At 51.8% G+C, this 14,100-nt stretch overlaps 2 protein-coding genes across 2 annotated transcripts in view; one reads left to right on the forward strand and one right to left on the reverse strand.

Annotated features, from left to right (window-relative positions):
• The window catches only part of LOC111074702, a 42,278-nt gene extending 30,415 nt beyond the window's left edge, over positions 1-11,863 (forward strand). Inside the window, 9 exon segments of the mRNA XM_041592927.1 lie at positions 2,240-2,521; positions 2,523-3,859; positions 3,924-4,724; positions 4,799-4,924; positions 4,994-8,250; positions 8,310-8,539; positions 8,619-9,751; positions 9,791-9,849; positions 9,888-11,863. Coding sequence (XP_041448861.1) covers positions 2,240-2,521; positions 2,523-3,859; positions 3,924-4,724; positions 4,799-4,924; positions 4,994-8,250; positions 8,310-8,539; positions 8,619-9,751; positions 9,791-9,849; positions 9,888-10,830 — 8,168 coding nt within the window. The 3' untranslated portion in view covers positions 10,831-11,863.
• LOC111074705 (phospholipid scramblase 3) lies at positions 11,853-13,869 on the reverse strand. The gene is made up of 5 exons (XM_022367597.2): positions 13,701-13,869; positions 13,119-13,289; positions 12,659-13,050; positions 12,457-12,600; positions 11,853-12,394 (listed from the first exon to the last, which is right to left on the reverse strand). Exons 1-5 carry the CDS (start codon positions 13,783-13,785, stop codon positions 12,365-12,367), a joined length of 822 nt encoding a protein of 273 aa, XP_022223289.2. The 5' UTR covers positions 13,786-13,869; the 3' UTR covers positions 11,853-12,364.
• Positions 13,870-14,100: the final 231 nt, after the last annotated feature.

A 14,100-nucleotide genomic window follows, 5' to 3' on the forward strand; every position in this document is an offset into this window, starting at 1 on the left:
ACAAAATGCCATTTAAATATTAGTTTTCATTTTATTTTCTGCTGCTGTAGCAAATGGATTAAAAGTCAGCGAAATGAAACTATTCTAGTATTCAACCTTTCCATTGAACCAAGCCACCCCGTGTACTCGGCTGCTCTGCTGCAGGGTATGCATAGCGTATGAGTATTCTGCTTCATTATTGTTTGGGCTTCTACGGCTGATTACAGCTTATCGCCTTCTGGTTGGGTGATTAAGTCCCATGGTAGCGCGTAGGCTTTGGCCTCTTGTTTATGCTTTTATGGAGCCCCAAATCTGAGCTTTGTCTACGGGGTACAGTGGTACACTTTATGGGGATTTTTACAACGATAGAACAAGGGTGTATAGAATAGCAACTTGTGATGCTGTTTATCTGCATATATCTTATACAATCTTTTTAGAGGGCATAAGCAACGGGTTTGCATAGAAAACTTGCCAAAGAGTCAAATTAGTAGATGGTGGACAAATAAGCATAAAAAACTTATAGTTATTGGTCAGAAAGTAGTTGCTTTCGAGAAGTGCAAGGGCTATAGATGATCTGTGCGTGTTTCTATTTATATTTACAACTAAAAACGTGATTCTCGCTCTCACAGAAATTCCATGTAATCATTTAACTAGATCTTTGTCGTCGTTCAGTATACTAAATAAACATTTTAATTGTGCCGCATTTGGCGCCTTGTAATTGACCTACTGAGGCTGCCGCCTACCCTATAGCTGCTCACTGCTATTAATACATACATACAAATATTCCTTTATGTAGTGGCATTACACGTTATTATGCAATCAGGCAATCAGGCAATCAAGATTTCAATTTGAGAGCCTAATCCCTGTCGAATGGCACCACTTACTTAAAATGGCTCAATTGACCGACGGATAGTTGATCGTTGACGTCAAAGCGTCTGTGCCTTAAATCACTCAAATTACAGTGGAAGGGGGTGGGCTTAGATTCTCTGAGTCAGTCACACACACACGATAGTTATAGTACCCACCACTGATAACCTGATGGCCGATAATAAAACACAAACACACAACACATTTAATACACATACGAACGTATCTTTATATAGAGCTTGGCATTATCAATGGAATTTTTTTAGGCGATTCCTTAGTCGAAAAGCCTTATAAGCGCTGATAACGAATTGAGTAAACACGCGAGCGAGCAGCGAGACGTGGATCGGTTAGACATGTGTACATACATACATACATACTGTACATACATACGTTTACAAATACGTATCGCATAATGCCGCGTATAATGTGTATAATAATAGCGTTGAATGTTAAACAGTCGCCATCGCCATTCGCAGTCGAGTGTCAATTAACGCCGCCAGCCGCAAAGTCGGTGGCGTAGTGCCCGAGGGGATTTCTTTGCGATTGTGATTTGAGTACTGGCCCTGCCCCTGCCCCTGTCCCTGCCCCTGCCCCAGCCCAACCATGCTTACTAATCATTTCGAAAAGTGCCAATCATATAATACTTTTATAGAACAGATGCGTCGATATTACAGTCTTTTCTTTGTTCGTGGAAACCTCTACATGATAGAAATTCTCGTGAAAATCCCTTATTGAAATGTAATTTATACTTATCCAATGTTTACTTTCGAAACGTACTGTATGTGGAAGGGGCACATGTACAGTGCACAGTGTACACTCCACTGATAAGGCAGCAGCAGCAACAAAAAGTCATTACATTTCACTTGTCACTTCTTTTGGATTTTCGTACCGTTTTTCGTGTCGTGTTGTTTCGTTTCGTTTCGGTCGCCTGTCGTCTGCCTCGTGTCTGCTCGTGTATGTGTGCATGGGTATGCAGACTGTGTATGTGTGTGTGTGTGTGTTTGCAACAGGTGGGGCCATAACAGAGTCACTTTTTGATGGTGATTGGGGGTGGGGTGTTTTCTGATTGGATTGAAATAGAAAGTTAATAAAAAGTAAAACGAAAATTCATATTTATTAAATGGGAAATTCACGCGCAAATTAGTATTCACCTGCTGGGATTAGTGAGTGGACAGTGGACAGCAGCGGTGGTGGGGGATAGCAGAAAAGTTCGCAATACTCCCAGGTGGAAGTTAATCGATTCCAGACCCACATTAGGTGTCGCCACCGTGTTTGATCTTCTGCCCTAATATTGAATTTTGTTTACCAAAATTAGCATTAGTATATGAATTAAATTATGAATTTACTAACTGAAATTTTAATCTTCTCTCTCTCTCTCTTGTGTACCCTTTAGATGAGTCCGCTGCCAATTCCTCGCAGGCTAATAATAAATTTGATGATAATATGGAAAATGCAAGCACCACAACGGCGGGCAAGCATTACAAGACGGCGGGAAAACAGTACAAGACAAACAGTAAGGTGAATAATAATACGCGACGTGCCACAGCAGCGGCGGCGGCAGCAGCAGCGGCGGCAGCAGCAACAGCAGCCCCAATCACACCAGCAACAAAGAAGCAGACATATCGGGAAGCTGCCACAACAGCAGCAGCAGCAGCAACAGCCACACAGAAGACAGCAGCCAACAGTAAAGCTAGCAGAGCAGCAGCAGCAGCAGCAAGCAGCAGCAGCAACAGCAACAGCAGCAGCAACAATTGCCGATGTTGCTGGCAGCAAACCCAGTACAAGCAGCACACGAGATAAGCTGAGCGACGACCACAGCAGCAGTAATAATAGTGGCAACAATAACAATAGCATCAGCAGCAGCAACAACAACAACAACAACCACCACCACCACCACCACAGTGATAATAGTATTAATGAGAATAGTTATGAGTATAAGAATAGAGATAAAGATAAAGCAAATCTAAGTGATAGCAAAATGACGCTACAGCAAATGTCTACTGCAGTCGGCAGCCACAAGGATTCACCACTGGCCACAGCCACAGCCACTACTGTTACAAGCAACAGCAGCATCAGCAGCAGCATTACCCCCGCCAGCAGCAGCAGCAGTAGCAGCACCATCACAGCCACCACAGATGAGGCTGCTGCTGTTGCCATTGCGGATTGGCCGAATATCTCGCGCTATTTGCACAAGAAGTTCAAGCGTTTGGCGAGCACCACAGAAGTGGAGGGTGGTGGCAACGGAAGTGCCAGTGGCAGTGGCAGCCACATTGCAGCCGGGGATGCCGGCCGCACCACATCGCTATCCTCAAATAGCTCACTTTCACCGCCGCCGCAGCCAATGGTGCCAGTGGCAGTGCCAGTGGCGGTGGCGGTGGCCAACGGTCATCATTTGACCCAACAGCAGCAGAACCAGCAGCAGCAGCAGACGACGACGACGAATGAATTCAGTGCCAATTTTGTAAATAGCAATCATGTCAATGCCATCAGCCATGAGGAGGGCAGCAGCAGCAGCAACAACAACATTCACAATAACAGCCACAGTGGGAGTGGGAGCGGCAGCGGCAGCGGGAAGATGGCCAACAATGTGAGCGTGGCCAGAAACCGTACACCGTTGAGCAGCAGCCACAGCCACAGCAGCAACTATGCGGCCAATGCCACACTGACGCCTGCAACATTTGCCCAGCATCAGCAACAGACGCAACCAACAGCAGCAGCAGCAGCAGCCGCCGGAGCACTAATAGCAGAGAAATCTGGCAGATATGTGTGCCCGTATTGCAGTTTGATTTGTGCCAAGCCATCGGTGCTGGAGAAGCATATACGTGCGCACACCAATGAGCGTCCCTATCCCTGCGACACCTGCGGCATTGCCTTCAAGACGAAGAGCAACCTGTACAAGCACTGCCGCTCCCGGTCGCATGCGGCACGAGTCCGCGGCCTGGAGGTGCCCGCAGATGCGGACGATGGCCTGTCCGACCAGGATGCCGATCTGAGCAACAGTAGCTCCGAATTGGTAAGCAATTGAATCAAATAATCCTCGAGAAGTTCCACTTAATGAGTTTTCTTTCTTTTTGCAGCCAAGTCGGTCGGGTTCGCCGTACGACGAGCCCATGGCCTCGCCCACGCCATCTCCCTCCACTTTGTCGGCAGCGAAAAGCGCCTACATCCAGCACCAGCCAACGCTGCCGCAGCACATGCAACAACTGCCGCTGGGGTCGCCGGCTGCGGGCACCCTGCCACCTGCCACCGCGGATACCCTGCACTCGGCCACGGCCCAGCATCGTCAGTCCATCGACTACAAGCCATACAAGCCCAAGTTCCATAATGCAGCTCTCTATGTGCCGCCTGGCGGCAGCAATGAGCTGCAGTTGCAACAACAACAGCAACAGCAGCAGCATCATCTCGTCCAGCAGCAGCAGCAACAGCAGCAGCAGAAGCTTTCCATTCAGCTGCCTCTGGTGCAGCAGCAGCAGCAGCCAGCGCTGACCCATCCCACCCTGTCGCCCAGCACGCAGATGAAGCTGAACAATCACATCACTTCGCACAAGATGCAGCTGCAGTTGCAGCAGCAGCTACACGCCCAGCAGTCCCTGCTGCTGGCTGCCAATCCTGGGGCTTTGCCACCGGGAGCAGGTGTCTACTATCTGGGGCAGCCATCGTATTACAATCAGGATGCGGCGGCAGCGGCGGCGGCCATGCATCAGCAGGCCATGGTCTTTCAACAATTGCAAATGCAACAGATTCATCTGCACCAGCAGCAGCAGCAGCAGCAACAGCAGCAGCAACAGCAACAGCAGCAGCAACACTCTCCACTGGTAAAGGCTCCTCCGCCACCGATGCAACAGCAGCCGCATCCACCGAATATTCCTCCCCAACAGGTGAGTAATGCGAAAGCATCCATCCCCATGCGAATCTTTAATCCAAACTCTGCCTGGGGTTTCTCTCGTTTCAGTTGGTGCGAGCCAATAGCCAGGCAGCGATTGTGGTGCCAGTAGCAGCAGCAGCAGGAGCACCCCAAACCCCCACGCCAGCCACCAATCTGAGCAGCTTTGCCAGTGCCAGTGGCGGCATGCAAGTGGTAAGTACTTTGAATGGAAGCTGCACACGAAATGGTCGACTAATTCAGTGGGGAAATTTCGTTTTGCAGAATGTGGAAAAGGTGCAGGAGCACATATCGAAGCTGATTTCGCAGAACGAGGCGATTGTGGAGAACAAGGAGATTCTGCTGCAGAAGAAGTACCCAAAGCAGCTGAATCGTTCGCGCAGCTTCAACAATGCCAATGCGAATGCCAGCAATGCGGCTATCAACAGTAATAGTCCACAGATGTTGGGCATCGGTGCCAGCGAACGAGAGACGAAAGTGAATCTGGCCCAGGCAATTGTACAGAAACAGCAGCAGCAGCAGCAGCAGATACAGCAACAACAACAGCAGCAGCAGCAGCAGCAGATACAGCAACAGCAGCAGCAACACTATCAAATGTATATGCAACAACAAGTGCAGCAGCAGCAACAGCAGCAACAACAACCACTCGAACCACCAAATGGTGTGGTGAAGCGGAAAAACTATAGCTACAAGCCAACACCGGCCATGCCAACTGCCGCCATGCCTACAGCCGCCAAGCAGCACCAACAACAACAACAACTGCAGCAACAACAATTGCCACCGCCACCCTCACCGCTGCCCATGCAGACGCTGCAGTATCGCCAGGACCCGGCCACGCCAGTGCCCAAAATGGAGCAGCCAGCGGCCGCTGTCAATGCCATGCCATTGAATCTTTCTGCCAAGCCAAAGCAACAACAGCCGACACCCCAGGCCACTGCCATGCTCACGCCTACGTCCGCCTCTGCGCCCACATCAATGGGCAACACTCCCTCGACGAGTGCAGCAGCAGCAGCTGGAGGAGTAGGAGGAGGAGGAGGGAGTTCTACAAAGACTGCCTCAGCCGCTGCACCCCAAACGCCAAATAATTCAATCATCAAGAATCTGCTGCTGAATGCACGAGGATTGGCCGTGCCCATTGGCGAGGGCGACGATGCCTTCTACTCATGTCCCATCTGTGCCAGCGAATTCCGCAGCGCGGACGAACTGAAGCTGCACAACAGCACCTACTGCCAGGACGCCAGCTCCAGTGCACCGATGAGTCCGGCCTCGTCCCCCAGCTCCAAGTACTTTCGTTCCAATTCGATCTCGATGAGCCTCCCAGAGCTCAAGTGCCACATGGCCAACTCGAAGAATCCGCTGTCGCTGGCCAAGCTCGCCTGGTCGCAGCTGAAGACGAAGCGCAGCAGTCTGGTGCTGAGTCGCCTCAGTGCCGCACAATCACCCGCAAGGACATCGACGGTGACGGCTCCAACGCCAGCTGCTCCTGTCCAGGTTCAGGTTCAGGTGCAGGTGCAGGCCCCCGTGCCCATTCAGGCCCAATCCATTTCTGTTCCCGTAGAAGCGATGCGTTTTGTGGACGCGCCACTGCCATCGCCTGGTCCTTTGCTTGGCAAGACAGCACTGGTGGATTTTGCCCAGCAGAATGCACCCCGCAAGGCACACGATTCGGTGGTGATCACCAAAATGCACGAGGATCGGCAGTTTTCAATGGGCATTGGCATGGACGCTGCACAGCCTGCACCGCCAGCGAAGCGTGCGAAGACCACCGACACGCCAACGTTCAAATTCTTTGGCAATCACAACCACAACCACAACATGGGCTTGGTCCAGGAGCTGCAGCAGCAGTCCAGCAGCAAGGAGGAGCGCCTGCGCAGGCTTACCTCCTCTGGCGGGAGCATGATACCCATTTCGGAGTGCCCCGAACTGGAGAACAGCCCCAGGATGATACGCACACCGCTGCTCTCGGGTGGCAGCTTCCAGGACGTGCTGCCCAAAAACCACGAGTCGTCGGCCAGTAATGAGCGAAAGCTGCTGGCTGCTGGCCTTGGTGGCCACCCGTTGCTCGGTGTCAGCAGTGCCCAAGGGGCACAGCATTTCCAATTTCCGCCCATCAACTCGATAACTGCCTTCAATCCACTCACTCTGCCGATGAGTGGCGGCGGTGGTGGGGATAAAACGGCACCCGTCACGCCCATTCCGTATGTGCCGGGAATTCCGGGTCCCGGCAGCCTGACGCCACAGATGTCCCTGCTGCCGCCGCCACCGCAGCAGCTGCAATTGCCACTGGTACCCGCCAGTCGCGGCCGCAGTCCCAATCGCAAGCAGCCGAGTCCGCTGCTGCTGTTGGGCGGAGCAGTAGCAGCAGCAGGCGCCGGAGAGTCACTCAAGTCGCTGTCGCCCTTCGGTGGCGTCCAGAATCTCCCGAGTGAGTTCAGCCGCCAGCCGCCGACGCCTGCCCAGAGGAAAGCCCTGCAGTGGAACAACAACAGCAAGGAGACACCGAAGAAGGCGCCCTTTAACTTTCTGCGAATGGCGGACAATGTGAAGGCATCGGAACCGGAGGTGCGGCACTTCAACCTGGACAATGTGATCGCTGTCAAGCAGCCGACACAGGAGGCGGCACCCTTGGCGCCCCTGCACGTGGATACGCCCAATGGGAGTGCAGCAGGAGCTGCTGACGCCGCAGTGACTGCGGCTGTTGCTGGAGAGGAGGCGCTAACCGCCGCCAAATCAAAGTTTCTGCGCCCCACGAGTCTGCCCCTGAAGCCGGGCACCTTCACGCCGAAGCGCCATCATGGAATCACACCGACAGCCAACACCCTGCCGCTGATCTCGCCGGAAACGCCACGGCCGTCCAAGTCGTGTGTCCAGCTGTATCTCAACGGCCACGCCTACACCTATTTGGGGCTGAAGTGCAGCACGAAGATGTTCTACTGCACCGTGAACTGCCCGCAGCCGTCGTATGTGGCGGGCATGCACAAGCTGTCGATGTACAGCGTGTGGCAGGTGTGCGAGGAGAACCAGCCGCATCCGCTCGGATTCAAGCTGAAGCAGGTGATGGCTCTGTACGACTCACGCCAGAAGATGTTCGGCAATGGGAGCTGCACCTCGATGGCGAGCACAGGGACAGGCACAGGCACAGGGAAGCTGCTCAACTACAAAGTGGTCAACGCGCAGCAGACCATCTGCTCGGTTTCCACAATGTCAAGCAGTGCACTGCATCAGAATCCGCTCGCTCCACTGCCGGTGGTGGCCGTGGGAGCACTCAGCGAGGCCAATGTGGCGGCCAAGGCCTGCGAGGAGGCGGCCGAGGACAAGAAGATGGAGGTGAGCCCCTCGGGACAGCCCCTGGTGGGCGGCTATGAGTCGCACGAGGACTACACCTACATCCGGGGACGGGGTCGCGGCCGATATGTGTGCTCCGAGTGCGGCATCCGCTGCAAGAAGCCATCGATGCTGAAGAAGCACATACGCACCCACACGGACGTGCGTCCGTTCACCTGCAGCCACTGTAACTTCAGGTGAGTGTTTCTCTTTGTCTGCAGCTGCGACAGCATTTAATTGTGACACCCCAATGCAGCTTCAAGACCAAGGGGAATCTCACCAAGCACATGCAATCGAAGACGCACTTCAAGAAATGCATAGAGCTGGGCATCAATCCCGGTCCCATGCCCGCCGATGGCGAGTTCCTCGACGTGGACATGGACTTTGATCAGCAGTCGTCTACCTCTGCGGGCGGACGCACCTCCTCGATGGCCGATGGTGAATCAGATTCGGATGATTTCAGTGACAATGAATCCGAGAGCAGTGGTAAGTGGACAAGACCATAGAATCATTTCCTTTGTGTTGAGCATCCCTCTAATTGATGGTCCTTTTATCCCTTGGGCAGACACCGATGAATCCAAGTCGCGACTGAAGGAACACGAGGCCGCTCGCTGCCTGCTGTCGCTGTCGATGACACCGCCCATACCGCAGAGCGTTTCGCCATATCCGCAGCTTCAGGAGACACCGGCTCCGGCTGGCAGTCCGGCCAACAGCATTGGCTCGTCGGGATCGTCGCAGCCCAAGCCACGTGGCGTGGTGTGCTCCTTTACATCGCCAAAGCCGCCGTTCGACTACCAGAAGCAGGAACAGTATTACTCGAATCCCGAGGAGTCCAAGCCCAAGCGGAGCGTGGCCAGCGAGGAGAGTGCGCCCATGGATCTCACCAAGCCACGATGCCCCAGCACATCCATGGCAGCTGCCGGCTCCGTCTCCCCCTGCCCGGTGGCACTAGTACAGGACCTGCCCAAATCGCAGGCACAGCAGATGCACGATGTGATCTTCGGCAGCGCCGGCAGCAGTGGCAGTGGCTTCATGAAGACCCTCATCTCGGTGTCGGACAAGGTGCGCATCTCCACCGAGCTGAAGGAGGAGGAGGAGCAGGACATGCACGAGGCGGCGGAGGGCGAGGATGTGCTGATGCAGACGTACCGCAAGGAGCATGCCCTGCAGCATGCCAAGATGAAGCAGAGCCAATTCAGTCGCAGCTACCTGATCAGCACGCTCTTCTCCAGCACCAGCAACACCGCCACCACCTCCTCCGTCATGACCACTAGCACTAGCACTAGCAGCAGCGGCAGCAGCAGCCTCCTCTCCGTGAGCAGCAGGCCCATCATGAGCATCAATGAGGTGCCCAGCATCGAGGTGCATGAGGTGAAGACCCCGGAGGCGGTCGAGGTTTCGCTTCCATCGACATCCACGATAGCCGTCACGGCTGCCCAGGCTGCGAACAGCATCCTCCCCTCGAAGGCAACGGCCAACGATGAGAGCGAGGAGAGTGAGGCGCTGTCGGATCAGGAGAGGGCCAGCGAGCCGGCGCACAATGCGAATCTCCCTGCTGCAGTGCAGCAGCCGGATGCCACAGACTTCAGCGGTGTCCTGGGTACGTCCCCAAAAGCAGCGACACCACCAGTGGCAGCAGTGGCAGTATCCCCCACTGCCACAACCGCACCAGCTGCAACTCCATCTGCAACTCCTTCAGTTTCATCCACAGCATCCTTGCAGCAGCAGCCGCAGCAGCAGCCGCAACCGCCCACCCGCACTGTGATCGTGGGCGAAGATGGCTTAAAAGTGCCTCGGCAAGCAGCAAGAACAACAACAACAACAATAATAGCAGCAACAACAACAACAACAACGAACTACAGTCTGGAGCTGTGTCCACATATCCAAGGGGCGTGCCTCCGCCGCCCCCCACTGCCAGCGATGCGCGGCCCACGTGCCTGATCTGCTCGAAGACGTTCCAGCGCCAGCACCAGCTGACGCTGCATATGAACATCCACTACATGGAGCGGAAATTCAAGTGCGAGCCCTGCGGCATATCCTTCCGCACCCAGGGCCACCTGCAGAAGCACGAACGCTCCGAGGCGCACAAGAATAAGGTGATGATGACGTCGACGTTTGGGGTGCCGACCACCTCCAATCCGCGGCCATTCGAGTGCACCGACTGCAAGATCGCCTTCCGCATACACGGCCATCTGGCCAAGCATCTGCGCTCCAAGACACACGTCCAGAAGCTGGAGTGCCTGCAGAAGCTGCCGTTCGGCACCTACGCGGAGATCGAGCGCGCCGGCATCAGCCTAACTGAGATCGACACCAGCGACTGCGACAACTCGCTCATCTCCCTGAAGCTGCTCGCCCAGAAGCTGCTGGAAAAGGATCCCAATAAGCTGAGCGGCTACACCACGCCCTCGGGCATGATGCAGCTGGCCCAGGATACGCCCACCTCGCAGGATAGCGCCTCTGAGGATGGGTTTAGTGCGGCCATCGCCTCGGCCATTGCCAGGCTGGACAATGACAGTGATGGCAACACGCCCAAGCGTGCCAGCTCCATGTCCGAAGATGAGACCGTGGCCAATGGGCTCACCCACAACCTGAAGCGTCGTCTGCCCGGCAGCTTTAGCAGCACGGGCGGCGAGGAGAGCGACAATCCACCGGAGGGTGGCACCACCACAGCCACAAACGAGAAGCGTGCCCGACCATCCCAGGATGCTGCTCTGCCTCTGCCCGTTACCGTTCCGGTTGCCGTTCCCGTGGTCGCCTCGGCAGCGGCCAGCAACTGACAGTACATGTACATGCTGCAGCCCACCTGAGTGTGGCCCAATACTGCAGCGGCGCCCAAACTGTTGTCCTCTGAACAGTATCGACACTACCAGGGATACCACATGCCCACCATCGCCAGCACCGACATCCGTTCACAGTTCCCCTGCAATTCCGGATGCGACAATGGAGTTGGAGTTGCCGTTGGAGTTGGAGGCAGCCATGACCAAACCGCCAACGAGCGCATATCAAATGTCTAAGCATATCGCATTTGGGCACACAACACTTACGTTAGCACTAGCTTCTAAGAGACCAACAACCCCCCGCCACCCCAACACCCCACCACACTCGCAGATGAACCCAAAATGAATTTTGGTAATCCTGCAATCGATCGATTAGCAATTCCAGTGTAATAAACTCGGTCATTTTGTGGGAGTTCTTATATCTGTATGAGATATACTCTGGGCAGCCCCGAAACAGATCGATTTGCCTCTTAGGTATCTAGTTTAAGGAATCGTCATCAGCTCTGATCTAAAAAATATATATATGATTATATGTATAGTACCCATAAAGTATATATGTATATGAATACTATGTATACACCCAGGTACCATGTACGCTAGCTCTAGTTATAAGCCACAATCTTCGAGTACTGTAGGTAGGCAGATACTATGCGGTAGGTAGATTATTATATCCATAGATTCATGGATTATTTTTCGAAAATGCATGAATGCATTGCATGAAACTCCCTGAAGTGCTGTGAGTCGTCCATCTACAGAAAGGTAACAAGAAGAAGCCGAAGTGAACGAGAGATGAGTATTTAATTTATAAGGCCTAGCCAGCCCCATCCAACACAACCCAACCCAACCCCTCCCCTAATGAACCATGTTTTCCAAATACCCAAATCGAAATCCTCTGCAGATCACGCAGCTCTTCCTTATTTCAAATTGTTAAGCATACACCAACGAGATAATTGAAAAGAGAAATTTAGAATAGGTGATATCCTTAGTTTTGTTTCTAATTTTGTAAAACAACGAGACCACGAGACTCTTTTAATTGTTTGTTTATTAATTACTTTTATTGGTGTGCCGAAGGGTAAAAGAAGGGGCCGAGAGAGAGAGAGAATGGAGGATGAAGAATAAGATGAATATAAATCTAATTGTAAATAATCATTATGTTGTCATATATGCTATAAGCTGTAGGTTAGTCAACACTCAACACAAACTACACAAAAATTGATAGAGATAAATGAAAATTATTGTACAAAAAAACTGCTAACCAGCGCAAGAGCTATAGCAACGTATATATATAAATATACATGCATAGATATATCTATATACATATGGATATGTATATTTGAATGTGTATGCATGTGGTTATAAAAAAACAAGAAAATGAAGTGATCTATTACATTATTGTAAAATATATCAAAAAAAAACTGAACGAAAAAAAAACAACAAAACCAACAAACTTGAAAACTTATACAAAAAAAAAAATACAAAAATAAAGAAATCAATGTGAAAGATAAAAGTATTTTGTCATTGGATTGCGCGTCATTTAGAAGCGCGTTTGGAAGTACATGTATTCCTGGAAAGGGGAAAACAGATGAGAATTGGAAGATGCTTTGCAAGATTTAGGATACATCTTACCAGCAGAAATGCTGAGCCTAAAATCAGGGCACGCTCCTTGGCCGTCAGTTTGGCATCGCTAAAGTAGATATTTGTGGTGTACTGGGACTTGCTGGACATCCACTTGTGATCGATGGAGGCCCTTAGGTTACCTCCCGAATGTACCTGCATGTGGATCAACGTTAATTAGATAATCGGGCAGAGAGGGTAGCGAGTGTTCTACCTTAAAGTAGCACTCTTTGGGCAGACAGAAGCAGCAGAAACCGGAATTCGCTGGACCCTCTACACAGAAGACGGGCTGGCCCGTATTTCCATCCTCGATGAAGAACTCGGGCTGCATAAACGTGGGCGACTGCACCACCCGGCCCATGACATTGCCCGGCGGTATCCAGATCTCCAGACTCTTTGCCTGGCAGCACATCGAACCGAGGGCGAATTTCTTGCGGAATACCAGAGCCTCCTGGTGTGTCTTGTCCAGCAAGTGCATCTGGAAGGGTCGCCCGGCGCCCCAAATGAGTCGATTATTCTCCGTGGAGCTCTCGCTGGCGGCAAAGACGGCATCGCCCAGGGGCGATCGGACCACATAGCGGTTCTCCGATGAGACGGCTGTCAGGGCTATCAGGGAAAGAAAATGGCTTTGGAGGATCTCTGATTTGGAATATACAAATGGACATTACACATACACTCATTCAACTCGAACGTCTGTTCAATGTGGACCGAGGGCAAGTCCGCCAGGCAATCGTAGCCGGAGAGGGGCATAAACGTTCGACTGCCAGTCACTGTGGGCAGTGGTATCCTGGGAGCCTCCGACCCCGGTCGTGGCTGTGACGTTATGCTAATATGGGAATCATAAACTGCAAGTAAACCAAGGCTGTATTAATTAATATATATCTTTGAATAGGTGTACGCTTATTTGCCGATACTTGGTCAATATCTCAGTTTGATTGGAAACAAAGGCACTGGGGCGACTGCTGCGAACAGGTAACACAGGTACGCCGTTGGCCATAATGATACCATAACAAAACTTCTGCTGATAAGATATAGCTAATTTTATGTCGCATATTTCTTGGACTGGAGCACTAACACAACACAGCACACTCCCGCACACAGGGGCCGTGTAAGCCCAACAACAATTAATCCGAATGCAGCGGCTGGCGAACACAGGCGCAAAACCACTTATCAGTTAATAAAAATTTACCAATGTCCACCCACGGTGATTCATGTTTTGGTTGATATTTCTTGGTTAAATTGTCTCATTCACTTACCTCTGGGTTCTGTGGGACTTGGCTGCTGTGCCACGCGTATTTCGCTATCGTATTGCAGTGTTCGCACCGCATCATTTTGGAGCATTTTAAGTGAAGTTTTCAAATTAATTCGGAACACGAAATCAGCCTCAACGGCCAAAACGATAGCCTGCCGTAGTGTGTGACCATATTTTTCAATTTTTTTATATATCGGTATATCGAACCAATACTATTGTATAAAAATATCGTCTACATCGATATACATAGTGCATCAACAATCGGGCAGAACACCTGGTTGCAAAATAAAAAAATATTAATCTATTAATTTTTAGTGCAATTTGCTATAGAATTTTGTCACAGTGTTTGCTACAAGCGCTTTGCTCAATGACGTCGAAACGTGCAGAAGGTGAGTTGAGTGAGC

The sequence above is a fragment of the Drosophila obscura genome, unplaced genomic scaffold, assembly GCF_018151105.1.
Source record: "Drosophila obscura isolate BZ-5 IFL unplaced genomic scaffold, ASM1815110v1 contig_186, whole genome shotgun sequence".
Lineage (NCBI taxonomy): Eukaryota > Metazoa > Arthropoda > Insecta > Diptera > Drosophilidae > Drosophila > Drosophila obscura.